We start from the raw sequence: 16,934 nt of genomic DNA, 5'->3' as shown, positions 1-16,934 counted from the left end.
ATTATATAATGTGAAAACAAATATTTTCTCTCGATTAAAGATCCTGGTCAGTGACTTTTAAGTGCGTTGTCATAACTTCTACCCTCCTATCATTACTTGATCGCGGTTTCTGAAACGCAACCTTATCTCTGATAACTGACGCATCTGCTAATTTTCGTGTAACATTTCATGTGAAAGATAGCATCCTGTATTCCAGACATTACGTATTCTCGTTTTACTGCCTGCATTTTACAGCAAATAAGGTAGGGTGCTACTTGGAGGGACGCCGTACGTGGTTCTTCAGAAGTGCTCATGGCCAGTGTTTCATGTTTGGCTGCTATAACCACAGAAACGAGGTTAACATCTCCACTGCACCGCAATTGACAAGTCAGGTTGCCAACGCACATTCATTATTACTGAAATATTAGAGACGATTTGCATTTTCACTTGTGTTTAATTTGTCGATGCTATGCCTACTGTTTTCAATCTGTACGATTTACATAGGTGAATTCTGCTCAGTTAACTTTTATTGGTTGCGATTATAAAGTAATTAGCTGGGTCATTATTTGTTTTGTTATAAGGAATAGGTCCTTCAAATCAGGGCACTTCAAAAAGTGCAGACATTTTACGTCTTTAGCTCTCAGGACTAAATAAAATTTAATTAAATTATTCATTTTTAAGAAGTAGAACCGCCGCATGCTTATACAGGGTCTCCCAACAGGGATAGTCAATATTCAGAGATATGACAGAAACGATCATTCTAAGTAAAAAATAGTAAACCTGGGCTCTAAAATGCATGCCTTAAGACCTATGAGCACTTTTTCACCTTCGCTACTGTGAAACTGTGAACAAGTGCTCATAGCTCTTACGGGTGCGTTCTAAAAACTATGTTTACTAGACAGTTTTTTTACGTTTTTGTCCATACTACATCCTATAGTAATATGGAAATCGATGAGCTCACTTTAAAAGAGATTTGTTTCATAGCACCGAAGATAAAGTGTTCATACTCTTAAGGTATGCATTTTAGAGCCTCTGTTTACTATTCGAGGATCACTGCAAAAGAAATGAACCCTATTTTTGTAAAAATACAGTTTTCATCCTGCATGTGTGAAAGTTTTACAGTGTGTAGATACATCCTTCCCGCTTGCTTTCAAACTTAGTTCAACCTGTTCCCGTGAGTGGCGCTGTCACAACATGTCTTCAAGGTGGCTGCTACACTTGACGTTCGTCAGAAGCAACGTGCTGTCATAGAATTCCTGTGCTGTGAAAACGAGACAGTGGGAAACATCCACAAGAGGTTGAAAAAGGTATATGGAGATGCTGCTGTCGATCGCAGTACAGTTAGTCGGTGGGCAAGCAGGTTACTTGATGAAAGCGGGCACGGCAATATTTAGGATTGTCCTCACAGCAGCAGGCCACATACTGCACACACTCCAGACGACGTGCAGAGAGTTAACGAATTGGTCACAGCTGACAGACGCGTCACAGTGAACTAATTGTCACGCTACGTTGGGATAGGGGAAGGAAGTGTTTGCAGAATATTGAAAGTGTTGGCGTTAAAAAAGGTTTGTGCGAGGTGGGTTCCCAGGATGTTGACAGTGGCTCACAAAGAAACAAGAAAAACGGTATAGAGCGAACTTTTGGAACAGTATGAGAATGGTGGAGATGAATTTCTTGGAACAATTGTGACAGGTGATGGAACATGGCTCCATCATTTTTCACCAGAGACGAAGAAGCAATCAATGGAGCGGTATCATGCAAGTTCACTCAAGAAAAAAAATTCAAAACCATACCTTCTGCTGGAAAAGTTATGGCTACGGTTTTTTTCGATTCCGAAGGACTCTTCCTTGTGGACATCATGCCAAGTGGAACCACCATAAATTCTGATGCATATGTGACGACACTGAAGAAACTTCGAGCTCGACTGAGTCGTGTTCGACCACATCGTCAAAAGCAGGATGTTTTGCTGTAGCACGACAATACATGGCCACATGTCAGTCAAAAAACCACAGAAGCGATCACAAAACTCGGATGGACAACACTGAAACACCCGCCTTACAGTCCTGACCTGGCTCCATGCGACTATCATCTCTTTGGGAAACTGAAAGACTCTCTTCGTGGAACAAGGTTTGAAGATGATGACTCCCTTGTGCACGCTGCCAAACAGTGGTCCAGAATTTTACCGTGCGGGTGTACAGGCACTGGTTCCAAGATGGCGTAAGGCAGTTGAGAGGGATAGAAATTATGTGGAGAAATGAAAATATTGTTCATAAAGGATGTATCTATACGCTGTAAGACTTTCAAACATGTAGGATAAAAGATGGATTTAAAAAAAAATAGTGTGCATTTCTTTTGGAGTGGCCCTCGTACATTTCTGATTCGAGTGATGGTTCCTGTCGTATCCACGAATACTGACCGTTCCTCCTGGGACACCCCGTGTACTTCGCTTACTGCTCTACGTGCCTTCAGTGCCGCCAGTGGTAATTCATTCTCGAGGCGTCATTGCGTTTTAGTTCATCAGTGTGTGATGAACGTAGGGTACATACCATCAAAAGAAACTTTCAGTGCATTACCTGTGGGAGAGCCTTAGGAGTCTTTATGTGCATTCCTCCATAACCGACAACGTTGGGAAGCATGGGCCGCGGGCGGTTGAAGCTGAGATGCCAGTTGATCATGACCAGGGACGTGGTGCGCTCGAGATCGGCCAGCGGCGGAGCGCCGGGCACGTACTTCTGCACGACGGCGTCGACGGCGGGCAGGTAGACGTGGCGGCGGTACGCCCTCACCAGGGCGCCGTAGGCCGCGTTGAGCGCGCGGTCCAGCAGCGAGTCGAGCCGGCCGTAGTCCAGCAAGGCGTAGGGCACGGAGGCGGGCGGCTGCGGGTTGGCCACCATGTCGTCCATCCAGGGCGCGCCCTCGAAGGGGCAGGTCCCCACTATGGGCACACGGAACTTGTGGGCCAGCACCAGCAGGCAGTCGTTGAAGAACAGCTCCGCGATGAGCAGGTCGAAGCTGTCGTCCGGCGACGCCAGCAGTCGCTGCACCTCGGGCTCTTCCATCAGCCTCGGACACGAACGCTCGCCGTACCGCATCAAGCGCCTTACCATATCGATCTTGTTCGCCCCGAAGGAGAAAATATCTATGTGTGCGCCTACAAGGGAAGGGCGTTAGTGAGGAGGGAGGAGAGTGGAGGGTGTAACAGTTTGTTGCGGACTCCCAACAGAAATACAAAATATTTTACTGTATTAAAATTGCTACACCAAGAAGAAATGCAGATGATATACGGGTATTCATTGGACAAATATATTATACTAGAACTGACATGTGATTACATCTTCACGCAATTTGGGTGCCTCGATCCTGAGAAATCAGTACCCAGAACAACCACCTCTGGCTGTATTAACGGCCTTGATACGCCTGGGCAGTGAGTCAAACAGAGCTTCGATCGTGCGTACAGGTACAGCTGCCCATGCAGCTTCAACACGATAGCACAGTTCATCAAGAGTAGTAACTGGAGTATTGTGACCAGCCAGTTGCTCGGCCACCTTTGTCCAGACGTTTTCACTTGGTGAGAGATCTGGAGAATGTGCTGGCCAGGACAGCAGTCCAACATTTTCTGTATCCAGAAAGGCACGTGCAGGACATGCAACATGCAGTCGAGCGTTATCCTGATGAAATGTGGGGTTTAGCAGGGACCGAATGAAGGGTAGAGCCACGGATTGTAACACATCTGAAATGTCCACTGTTCAAAGTGCCGTCAATGCGAACAAGAGGTGACCGAGACGTGTAACCAATGGCACCTCAAACCATCACGCCGGGTGATTCGCCAGTATGGCGATGAGGAATACACGCTTCCAATGTGCGTTCACCGCGATGTCGCCAAACACGGGTGGTACCATCGTGATGCTGTAAACAGAACCTGGATTCATCTGAAAAAATGACGTTTTGCCATTCGTGGACCCAGGTTCGTCGTTGAGTACACCATCGCTGGCGCTCCTGTCTGTGATGCTGCGTCGAGGGTAACCACAGCCATGGTATCCGAGCTGATAGTCCATGCTGCTGCAAACGTCATCTAACTGTTCGTGCAGATGGTTGTTGTCTTGCAAACGTTCCCATCTGTTCCATCTGTTAACTCAGGGATCGAGACGTGGCTGCACGATCCGTTACAACCATGCGGATAAGATGCCTGTCATCTCGACTGCTAGTGATACGAGGCCGTTTGGATCCAGGACGGCGTTCCATATAACCTTCCTGAACTCACCGATTCCATATTCTGCTAACAGTCATTGGATCTCGACCAACGCGAGCAGCAACGTCGCGATACGATAACCCGCAATCGCGATAGGCTACAATCCGACCTTTATGAAAGTCGGAAAGGTGGTGGTAAGCATTTCTCCTCCTTACACGAGGCATCACAACAACGTTTCACCAGGCAACGACAGTCAACTGCTGTTTCTGTATGAGAAATCGTTTGGAAACTTTCTTCGTGTCAGCACGTTGTAGGTGTCACCACCGGCGCCAACCTTGTGTGAATGTTCTGAAAAGCTAATCATTTGCATATCACAGCATCTTATTCCTGTGGGTTAAATTTCGCGTCTGTAGCACGTCATCTTCGTGGTGTAACAAACTTTAGTGGTCAGTATTGCACTAATTTGTTTACGTCAGTTTTCAGTTCATCTCTTTAGGACATACACAGACAGAAAAATCGCAACACCAGCAAGGAGTTGTGACACATAAAGGAAAGTTGTTAAGCGTGTTTCTGCATGTGAAAGATGCTGTCTCTTCTGATTTCGTGCTATTCGCGTAAAAGTGGCGTTAGTAGCATCACTATGAGGATACGAATCAGGTTTGATTTAAATACAACGCTGTAACGGCCGTGAGTATTAGTTACCTTTGAGATTGGTCGTGATTAGTTGATGTTTGTCAAGAATGCCTTTAAGGCGACAAAGGCGCCACTATCACCTCACTGAGTTTAAACGAGGTCGTGTAATAGGGTTACGAGAAGCTGTACGTTCCTTCTGGGATACTGTGGCAAAACTTGTCAGGAATGTAGCCAAAGTACACGATTGGTTCAAATGTGTTTGAAATCTTATGGACTTAACTGCTAAGATCATCAGTCCCTGATCTTATGCACTACTTAACCTAAATTATCCTAAGGACAAACACACACACCCCTGCCCGAGGGAGGACTCTAACCTCCGCCGGGACCAGCCGCACAGTCCATGACTGCAGCGCCGGAGACCGCTCGGCTAATCCCGCGTGGCTACACGATTGCTGGCAGCGTTGGTAGCGAGAATGTACGGTCGCAAGAAGAGCGGTCTCCATACGTTCACATGGTACTACTGTGCATCATAATCATCTGCCCAGCAATTTAAGTAGCAGTTGGCACCGCAGTGACACAACGAACTGTTGCAAATAGATTACTTCAAGGACAGCTCCGAGCCAGACGGTCTGTACCGTGCGTTCCACTGACCCCAACCCATCACCATTTGCGACTTCAGTGGTGTCAAGCCACAGCTCGTTGGAGATCAAGGTGCAGGTCTGTTGTGTTTTCCGATGGCTGTGTGTTTGATAGGAGGGCAGTTCAGGGCTTGCAACCAACCTGTTTGCGTGCTAGATTCAAATGGTTCAAATAGCTCTGAGCACTATGGGACTTAACATCTGAGGACATCAGTCCCCTAGATTTACAACTACTTAAACCTAACTAACCCGCACGACCGCTACGGTCGCAGGTTCGAATCCTGCCTCGGGCATGGATGTGTGTGATGTCCTTAGGTTAGTTAGGTTTAAGTAGTTCTAAATTCTAGGGGACTTATGACCACAGCAGTTGAGTCCCATAGTGCTCAGCCATTTGAACCATTTGAACCTAACTAACCCAAGAACATCACACACATCCATGCCCGAGGCAGGATTCGAACCTGCGACCGCAACCCCAGCGCGGTCCCGGACTGAAGCGCCTAGAACCGCTCGGCCACAGCGGCCGGCGTTTGCGTGCTAGAAACACTGGTGCTACACCTGAAGTTTTGGACTGGAATCCGACTTCGTACGACATCAGGATCATTCTCATGGTTGTCACACGCACCTTGACTCCAAAATTGTACGTCAATCTGATGATTCGACCTCTTGTGCTACCATTCATGACTGCATTCCAGGATTTCTTTCCAACGGAATAACGCTCGCCCACATACCGGTGTTGTAACCCAACAAACTGTACATAGTATCGACGTGTTACCTTGGCCTGCTGGACTACCAGGTGTGTCTCCAATCGAGAACATATGGGACATAGATATAAAAGTTTTCTGGGGATGGTACCGCGTCATAATGTAAAAACTACTGCAGCAGTAGTTTTTACATTATGACGTGGTACCATACCCAGAAAACTTTTATGTCGACTGACTCTGGCCGCGGAAGCATACGCAATTATATGGGGCATCATCGGACGTTACTCCAGCGTCACCCACATACAAAATTAACTGTCCCTGTAGCCGGCCGTTGTGGCCGAGCGGTTCTAAGCGCTTCAGTCCGGACCCGCGCTGCTGCTACCGTCGCAGGTTCGAATCCAGCCTCGGGCATGGATGTGTGTGCTGTCCTTAGGTTAGTTAGGTTTAAGTAGTTCTAAGTCTAGGGGACTGATGACCTCAGATGTAAAGTCCCATAGTGCTCAGAGCTATTCGAACCATTTTTGAACTGTCCCTGTACTGTACAGCCAAGTTCTACAAACAAGGAACTCCATCTCGCAAATAGACATCCAGCGTTTGTACAAAACAACGCATGCGCGTTTGCAATCAACATTCTGTCGGTTACTCTGGTTATTAATATGCCAGCGTTTCATATTTCCAATGCCTTATCTCTCGCTTATGTTAACCTGTGATCTTGCAACGTTAATCACTTTAATATGTTATCCAGACAAATGTATTCACGAAATGTCATTACTATATATGAATTAGTTTTTGGTGTTGCGATTTTTTTCAGTTATTACCAGGAACTGCAGCTCAAAGAAATACAGTACTTGGGAAGGATTCGGCCAAACTTTTAGAAGTAGATGTGTTATGCAACTGAGTGCACACAGGTGTGCATAGTACGGCTGTGCAGGTGTGTAAATGAAGCGAACTGTTTATCTGGAACTTTTCCACCTACGTTCTCCGACAGTCGTCTCTTTCCTTAGGTGAGAGACGCTTCCTTTCTGTCTTCTTTTACACAACTTCCCGCGGTTTTTGCATGCTCTAACTGTGGACTCGCAAACCGTCTCGGATTTCTTGTTGACAGCAGTTACAGTCAGCCTGTAAACTTCTGCGTTTCTTGTCTGAGTGTTGTCCGTATACGGTCTCCTTGTAAGACCGTCTACCAGCGTAGGTACTCTAGCAACGAACAGAAAAATATCCTTTGTTAATCGTAGCTTTCAATTTATAGAATTTATTGGAATTTTCGAGACTAAGTTTCCATTGCACTTTGTTCTCCAAAGTTAGCTGAGAAATCTGAAAATTTATATACGTAAAATTATAAAGTCACACATTAATGTTTTTGGGTGGAGGGGTTCACGGGGTTAGCGGAAAGTTTCATTATACGTCTCGTTCTTTAGCACCAGCCACACTGGAATTAATAATCTCTAAAAATATATTAATTCATTAGAAAATTGTATTTGGTGGGTTGAAAAGCGGAGATGTAGATCAGAAACGGGAACCACAAAAAGAGTTACATCAGATAATGTACACTGGTTGATCAAGTGTCAGGATACCTACTGGTCATTAATATGGGATGTGCCAATCCTTCGGTTTTATGACAATTTGTACTCTGCATGGGACACTTTCCATGAGCTGTCTCACTGTTTGTGGAGAAATGACAGACCGCTCTGCCTCAAGAGCCGAAACCAGAGAAAGCATCGTAGTAGCATTGTACACTAGCGTCTGGAGCAAAGCCGACGTTGTAACTCATTCTAAAGGTGTTCCATTGGGTTTAGTTCACGATCTGTGCAGACCAGTCCATTTCGGGAATATTACTGTGCACAAACCATTGCTGACAGATGTTGCCTCTTGAGAACGTGCATTGTTCTCCTGATACAACCACTCATCAGCTCTTTAGTGTTCCTCTACTGTACGCAGGACACAGTTTTGTAAAATGTGTCATATCCTTCAACATCGAGTGTATTCTTAAGCTCAACGATGGGAGCACAACGTTACCTCGAAAATATCCCTGTACCAAAACACACTTCATTGTTGCCCCAACACAGATGCCAGTTAACGTTATGCAGGCATTCGCCAAACTCAAGCCCTTTCATCGGACTGCCGCAGGGTACAACGTGATTCATCACTCGTTTATAGTCATCTACTGCCCAGTGGCACCTCTCTTTACGCCACCTTAAGCGTGAATTAGCATTGGCTACAAAAATGTGTGGATTATCCATATCACGATATGGGCCGAATTAGGACGACTGGAATGTCCCTGATAGATTTGTTGCTCATGTGGCATCCAGTGGCTAGGTACGTTAGAAGTCAACTCTTCGGTGGTCATCGGAACTCAACTCGATCACTGAAGACAATTCTACTCCAGTCAGTTAGATTACAGGCCGAAGACGTGTCTGGAGAGGCCCAGAACAGAGGTGGGATACCAGACTGATTGTCGCCCACAATATCTCCTGACAAGCGAGAGCGATGGTCTGGGCTGCCATTTCTTTTCATAGCACCAATCCTTCGGCTGCCATCAGCACAGCGGTATGTCGACGATATTCTACGCCCCGTTTTGTTGCCCTTGATGGCAAGCCACCCTGGGCTTACATTTGGGCAAGATAATGGTAGGCCGCACACGGCAAGAGTGTTTACTGCCAGTCTGCGTACCTTGGCCAGCAAGTCCTTCGGATTTCCCACCATTCGAGAACGTTTGGGGCATTACGATCAGAAATTTCCAACCATCTCCGGATTTTGACGATCTAGTGAATCCGTTGGACAGAATTTGGCACGATACTCCAAAGAACGACATCAGTCAATGTTAAGTCAAATAACTGCTTTCACAGGATGCAGAGGTAAAGCAACGCGTTATTGACTTAAGAAATGATAATTAATCGAAACCCTCTGCTGCCAACTGGTGTTCATGATATTCCGTAATGGGGACAGCTGAAAATGTGTGCACCGAGCGGGACTCGAACCCGGGATCTCCTACTTACATGGCAGACGCTCTATCCATCTAAGCCACCGAGGGCACAGAGGATAGTGCGACTGCAGGGACTTAACCCTTGCGCACTTCCCGTGAGACCCACATTCCCAACTGTCCACAACCTGCAATCGTAATGTTCCTAAAGGATATTTGCCCATCCACTCATTACTCGCGCCACCTAAGGTGACGATTCCCGTAAGAGTTCGGGAAAAATGTGCGCATTCGCACGGAAGAAGGTCAATGCCCAGGTAGCCTTTAACTATAGAGAAGATGCATGGTCATCATTGGTATCTATTATTTCGGGAACAGATACCATCTTCATATAGTTAAAGGCTACCCGGCCATTGACCTCCTTCTGTGCGAATGCGCACATTTTGCCCGAACTCTTACGGGAATCGTCACCTTAGTTGGCGCGAGTAACGAGTGGATGGGCAAATATCCTTTAGGAACACTACGAATGTAGATTGTGGACAGTTGGGAATGTGGGTCTCACGGGAAGCGCGCAAGGGATAAGTCCCTGCAGTCGCGCTGTCCTCTGTGCCCTCGCTGGCTTAGATGGACAGCCGGCACGGTAGCTCAGCGTGTTCGGTCAGAGGGTTAGCTGCCCTCTGTAATAAAAAAACTGAGTTAATCGAGCAACAACGAAATTAAAACGGATGTCTTACAACGTCCGCCCCCAGCAGATCCAACGAACAAAATGAAGAAAGAAAAAAAAAAAAAAAAAAAAAAAAGATGGATAGCAGGAGATCCCGGGTTCGAGTCCCAGTAGGGAAACACGTTTTTAGCTTTCCCCATTGAGGTATATCAGCAACATCTGTTAGCAGCTGAGGGTTTCGATTAATTATCATTTCTTTCTAGAGAAGCTGCATGGGCTACATTGGTATGTGTTCTTTCGGAACAATTACTATCTTCATATCGTTATTGACTTGCTTAGTTTCTTTCCCTTGAATTAATCATCTAATTTTTCTGTAAGTGTAATCATTTGTTTGTGTGCATATTTACGTCACATCAGCCTATTTCCGTCAGTCGGAAAGTTCCTTTGGAGTTAATCTTTTTTTCTCTTAGAATGCATATTATTAAGCGTTAACTGTTCTCTAAGCATGTCCTACGTTACCTGAATGACATCATTCCAGGTCGTTGGACTGGAAGAGGAGGAGCAGATGATGAACTTCATCGCCGGTGTCCCCCCAGGTCTCCAGACCTCACATCTGGGGTCTTTTATCTGTGCGGTTACGTAAAAGACAACTTTTTTATCCCCCCTATACCTGTCAGTGTTGAAAGTCTGCGACATCGCATTGTTGAAGCTGTGAATTCGATAACGAGGGACCATCTACTTCGTATGTGGCAGGAAATATGCCACCATTCTGATACATGTCGTGTAACTCATGGTGCTCACGTTACATGCATAAAAATTTGATCTTTTCTCTTTCCAGGAAAGTTGCAATTGTGTCTCTATCTTCCGTAGTTTGGAAGCAATGAATGTTTGAAATACGTACATTATTGACAAGGTTTTCTCTATTGCAACGCTGTTAAATTTCGATAAGTGTTTGTTACTAGCTACAAGCCCACGTTGTGCCTGATGACATTTTTTTCTCATGTGAAATAACCTTCTTTACCCCGAGTATTTTTCGTAATTTCACAGAAAGACAGCAGGATAAACAAAGTGAATGCCACCATTTGAAAATGGAGTGAGAAAATATATTAAATTTCTATTGCAGAACTGGCTACAGGCGTAAATCAGAAAGCCTTCCAAGATACAACACTCTTGTCTACTGACAGGCAGGGATCGTCGAGTACTGCAGAGGGTGGCTGTAAAAAATCCCTTGACGTCAGCAGAAGGAATCACTCGTGAGTTCCAAAAATGCTACCAGCTGTCCAGCTAGCATGATTACTGTGCGTAGGGAGTTAAAAGGAATGGGATTCAGTGATGAGCAGGTACTCATAAGTCACCCACTTATGTGCTAAACGATGCTTGAGGTGATGTAGAGATCGGTGCCACGGGACAGTAGATGACTGGAAATGAGTGATTTGGAGTGAAGGATCACGCTGTATCCTGTGGCAATCCGATGGAAGTACTTGGTTGTAGCGGATGCCTGGAGAACTTTAGCTGTCTTTATGTGTAATACTGCCAGTGAACACGAAGGAGTGGTGGTACGGCACGGGGTTGTTTTTCATGGGTACAGTGTAGTTCACTTATTGCGCTGAAGGAAAAGCTAAATGCAGAAGAGCCTGAATGCATCTTACAACATTGTATGTTGCATATGGTTGAGCAAAAGCTCGCAGACGAAGACTGTTTCTATCAGCGTGACAAATCACCCTATCATAAAGCACTATCTGTGACGCAACAGTTTGTGGACAATAACTTTTGTGCAATGACTTGACCTCTCCAGAATTCCGACCTGAACCCAATGGAACATTTTCTGGATGAGATAGTTCGAGGGGCGTTTGAAAAGTCCGTGCAAAGTGCGAGAGATGGCACCACCGGCGTGTATCGAGGTCATGTTTAGTTGGTAGCATCTTTGGAAAGAACCCACATCAAGTTTCAGCCACATTGGTCTATTTATTTGTGTTTGGTATTTGTGTGAATCAAGAAAGTTAAGTTTTTGTCAAAAAATGGACGAAAAAGAATTTCGTGTGGTGATTAAACATTACTTTATGAAAGGCAAAACGTCTCAGGAGACTAAAGAGAAGCTTGATAAACATTACGGTGACTCTGCACCTTCGATTACAACAGTTTATAAGTGGTTTCAAAATTTTCTGAGTGGCCATTTAGGCAAACGTGATGCTGAACGTTCTGGACGCCCTGTGGAGGTTACGACTCCATAAATCATTGACAAAATCCACCGTCCGCTGTGGACGAGCGGTTCTAGGGGGCTTCAGTCTGGAACCGCGCGACCACCACGGTCGCAGGTTCGAATCCTGCCTCGGGCATGGATGTCTGTGATGTCCTTAGGTTAGTTAGGTTTAAGTAGTTCTAAGTTCTAGGGGACTAATGGACTCAGATGTTAAGTCCCATAGTGCTCAGTGCCATTTGAACCATTTAACCATTGAACCATAAAATCCGTAATATGGTGATGGATGGCAGAAGGGTTAAGGTGCGTGAGATTGCTAGTGCTGTGGGCATCTCGAATGAATGCGTGCATAATATTTTGCATAAACATTTGGACATGAGAAAGCTATCTGCAAGATGGGTTCCGCCATTGCTCACGCTTGACCAAAAACGAAATCGTGTGAAGTGTTGCAAGGATGGTTTGCAGCTGTTCTGGAAGAATCCTCAGGACTTAAAGCGTCTTTCCTGAGACCAAACAACAATCTAAACAATGGGTTACTAAGCGAGAATCTGCACCAAAAAAAGGCGAAGACCATTCCTTTGGCCGGAAAGGTTATGGCGACTGCCTTTTGGGATTCGCTAGGGATAATCCTCATCGACTATCTGGAAAAGGGTAAAACTATTATAAGTGAATATTATTCATCGTTATTGGACCGGTTAAAACAGAACTGCAATAAAAATACCGGCGATTGGACCGCAAAAAACTCCTTTTCCATCACGACAATGCATCAGCACACACCTCAGCAGTTGTGGTCGCAATATTCTCCAGATTTCGCCCCCTCGGGCGACTATTTGTTCCCCAATTTGGAGAAATGGCTAGCAGGACGAAGATTTAATTCAAACGAGGAGGCGATTGCACCAACTAATAGCTATTTTGTAGACTTGAATAATTATTATTCGGAAGGGATCAACAAATTAGAACAGCGTTGCATAAAGTGTGTAAGTCTAAAAGGAGACTATGTCGAAAAATAAAGATTTACCCCAAACACGTAAGTAGTTTTTATTTTTGCGTGGACTTTTCAAACACCCGTCGTATGTGGACTTCCCTCTGGACTCCAGCGTCCAACTTCACTAACTCTTCTGATTTCATCACTTGAGGAAGAGTGGGCTTCCCTTTCTGCACTGACATTGAGACAGCTCATTGAAAGCGTCTCCAGTAGAGATCAAACCGTCACACAAGTGAAGGGTGGACATACCTCATATTAGTGTCCACTAACAAGTGTCTGGATACTGTTGACCAGCTATTGTACGTATATGTTGTTGGAGCAGCATTGCTCCAGAAAAAATATAATATCGTAGTAAAAGTGACTGCAGCTGTTTGCGTATGCGGAGAATGAAGTCGATGCTCTTTTCCACATGTTTCATATCTAGCTGGAAGTGTGTTACCTCACTTAAGAAGACTAGAAGTAGGTTTATATGATAGTCACAGCACAGATATGTGTACGATTGATGGCGGTGTCGGCGAGTGGTTGTATTGTGACTCACCCGGCATCAGATCGAGGTGCTCGCCAACTGGCGCGACGGTCCAGTTAGGGTGCGGCTGGTTCTCGCGGTGGGAGGTGAGAATGGTGACGTGGTGCCCCCTCTCAGCCAGCTCCCATAGCAGTGGCCGGAACACGTTCCAGTGGCTCCAGGCCGGCACGCTGTACACGGCCAGTATGCGGGCCGCCGTCGACGCCGACAGGCAAGCGGCCGCCACCAGCAGCTGCCTCCACGGGGCACCCATCTGTGGCTCCAAAACATGATGTGTCTCTTCAGTCTCACCGTCCTGCACTTCTGGCTAGCCTGCTAATGATAGCTGAAGGGCTCTGCAGAAGAAAGTGAACCACGAATTTACACTACTGGCCATTAAAATTGCTACACCAAGAAGAAATGCAGATGATAAACGGGTATTCATTGCATAAATATATTATACTAGAACTGACATGTGATTACATTTTGACGCAATTTGGGTGCATAGATCCTGAGAAATCAGTACCCAGAACAACCACCTCTGGCCGTAATAGCGGCCTTGATACGCCTGGACATTGAGTCAAACAGAGCTTGGATGGCGTGTACAGGTACAGCTGCCCATGCGGCTTCAACACGCCCTACCACAGGTCATCGAGAGAAGTGACTGGCATATTGTGACGAGCCAGTTGTTCGGCCACCATTGACCAGACATTTCCAATTGGTGAGAGATCTGGAGAATGTGCTGGCCAGGGCAGCAGTCGAACATTTTATGTATCCAGAAATGCCCGTACAGGACCTGCAAATGCGGTCGTGCATTATTCTGCTGAAATGTAGGGTTTCACATGGAGATAGAATGAAGGGTAGAGCCACGGGTCGTAACACATCTGAAATGCAACGTCCACTGTTCAAAGTGCCGTCAATGCGAACAAGAGGTGACCGAGACGTGTAACCAATGGCACCCCATACCATCTCACCGGGTGATACGCCAGTATGGCGATGACGAATACACGCTTCCAATGGGCGTTCACCGCGATGTCGCCAAACACGGATGCAGCCATCATGACGCTGTAAACAGAACCTGGATTCACCCGAAAAAATGACGTTTTGCCATTCGTGCACCCAGGATCGTCATTAAGTGCATCGTCACAGGCGCTCCTGTCTCTGATGCAGCATCAAGGGTAACCACAGCCATGGTCTCCGAGCTGATAGTCCATGCTGCTGCAAACGTCATCGAACTGTTCGTGTAGATGGTTGTTGTCTTGCAAACGTCCCCATCTGTTGACTCAGGGATCGAGACATGGCTGCACGATCCATTACAGCCATGCGGATAAGATGCCTGTCATCTCGACTGCTAGTGATACGAGTCCGTTGGGATCCAGTACGGCGTTCCGTATATCCCTCCTGAACCCACCGATTCCATAATCTGCAAACAGTCATCGGATCTCAACCAACGCGAGCAGCAATGTCGCGATACGATAAACCGCAATCGCGATAGGCTACAATCCGTCCTTTATCAAAGTCGCCACCGGTGCCAACTTTGTGTGAATGCTCTGAAAAGGTAATCATTTACATATCACAGCATCTTCTTCCTGTCGGTTAAATTTCGCGTCTGTAGCACGGAATCTTCGTTGTGTAGCAATTTTAATGGCCAGTAGTGTAGTTAGCATTAGGTTGACTACACTACCGATTTTTCCATATGAGTCACTAGGAAAACTATATAATTCGATTTGTCTTACTTTATTTACACTCTTGTCTTTGAATTTCACCAAAGAAATAACATGCATAACTCAAAATACATTTTAACGACTTAACAGCTACTTCCACCGTTTCCTTCAATTCTAGACTGACCAGGTTCAAACGTTCATCGAAATTTGAGTATTAAAAGTACCACTGACAAGTACCATGGACATTCGTCGAGAATGGGAGGACGTTATTACGAAATCAGCTGAAGTTGTCGATTTCGCAAGCCTATTTGGTACAAGATGTCGAGACTAAATACTATAGAGATCGATTGTACGTCAACTGAATATCAAAATAAATTGGGTGATGCAGCTGTATGGTGAATTTGCATTGCTAGTGCAGTGAAATAACACCTGAGGGTTACAAATGAGTCCATCGTCCATGAATCGCGGACCTTTCGGTGGAGGAGTGGCTTGCGGGCCTCTACGGTACATACGCCCACGCCGTAGGTGCAACCACAGCGGAAGGGCATCTGTTGAGAGGCCAGACAAACGTGTGATTCCTGCACAGTGGCAGCGTTCTTGTCAGTATTTGCGGGGGCAACAGTCTGGGTGACTGACTGGGCTGGCCTTGTAACATCAACCAAGAAAGCCTTGCTGAAAGTAGGGGGAAACTACAGCCGTAATTTTTACCGAGAGCATGCAGCTCTATTGTATGATTAAATGATGACGGCATCCTCTCACGTAAGATATTCCAGAGGTAAAATAGTCCCCCATTCGGATCTCCTGCCGGGCACTACTCTGGAGGATGTCATCATCAGGGGAAACAAACTGGTATTCTACGGATCGGAGGGTGGAATGATAGATCCCTTAATCGGGTTGGTAGGTTAGAAAATTTAAAAAGGGAAATGGATAGGATGAAGTTAGATATAGTAGGAATTAGTGCAGTGTAGTGGCAGGAGGAACAGAACTTCTGGTCAGTTGAATACAGGGTTATAAATACAAAATGAAGCAGGGGAACAGCAGGTGTAGATTTAGTAGTGAATAAGAAAGTAGGGATGCGGGTAAAGGACTGTGAACAGCATAGTAAACAGATTATCATAACCAAGATAGATACAAAGAGGACGTAGATGAAGATGAGATCCACAACGCCGTAAAAAATGTCGTTCAGGTTGCTGTCGTGTTCCTTGACTTCAGGAAGGCATCGGACACCGTCCCGCACTGAAAAAGTATGAGCTTATCGAGTATCGGAGCAGATTTGCGACTGGATTCAAGACTTGCTTGCAGACAGAATCCAGCACGTCGCTCTTAATAGAACAACATCGACAGATGTAAAGGTAATTTCCAGGGTACTCCAAGGAAGTGTTATAGGACAGTTACTGTTTACAATGTATATAAATGATCTAGTAGAAAGAGTCGGATGCTGTCTAAGGCTGTTCGCATATGATGCGGTTACCTATAACAAAGTAGTAACGACAGAAATAGTAACGATTTGTAGAATGACTTCCAGAGAATTAATGAATGGTGCAGCCTCTGACAGTTGACCCTGAACGTAAATAAATGTAACATATTGCGTGTACACAGGAAGTAACTATCCAGAGCGACCTTAAATGGAATGACCACATATAACAAATAAAGGGAAAAGCAGATGCCAGGCTCAGATTCATAGGAAGAATCTCAAGGAAATATAGCTCATCCACGAAGGAAGTGGCCTATAAGGCACTTGTTCGGCCTATTCGTGAGTATTGCTCATCTATCTGGGATCCCTAGCAGATAGGACTGATAGAAGAGAGAGAGAGAGAGAGAGAGAGAGAAGATGCAATGAAGAGCGTCACATTTCGTCACAG

General features: G+C 45.6%; 1 protein-coding gene across 1 annotated transcript in view; it reads right to left on the bottom strand.

The window, feature by feature from the left end:
* LOC124544757 (UDP-glycosyltransferase UGT5-like) overlaps window positions 1-16,934 on the bottom strand; it is a 41,922-nt gene that overhangs the window by 13,811 nt on the left and 11,177 nt on the right. The window contains exons 2-3 of the mRNA XM_047123424.1: window positions 13,442-13,691; window positions 2,553-3,130 (exon numbers count right to left, since the gene is read on the bottom strand). Of these exons, the coding sequence (XP_046979380.1) occupies window positions 2,553-3,130; window positions 13,442-13,682 (819 nt within the window). The 5' untranslated portion in view covers window positions 13,683-13,691. The remainder of the gene's footprint in view (window positions 1-2,552; window positions 3,131-13,441; window positions 13,692-16,934) is intronic.

This window comes from Schistocerca americana, chromosome 8 (genome assembly GCF_021461395.2).
Source record: "Schistocerca americana isolate TAMUIC-IGC-003095 chromosome 8, iqSchAmer2.1, whole genome shotgun sequence".
Taxonomy (NCBI): domain Eukaryota; kingdom Metazoa; phylum Arthropoda; class Insecta; order Orthoptera; family Acrididae; genus Schistocerca; species Schistocerca americana.
Note: the sequence above shows the minus strand (reverse complement) of the source record. Positions and strands in the feature narration are given on the sequence as shown.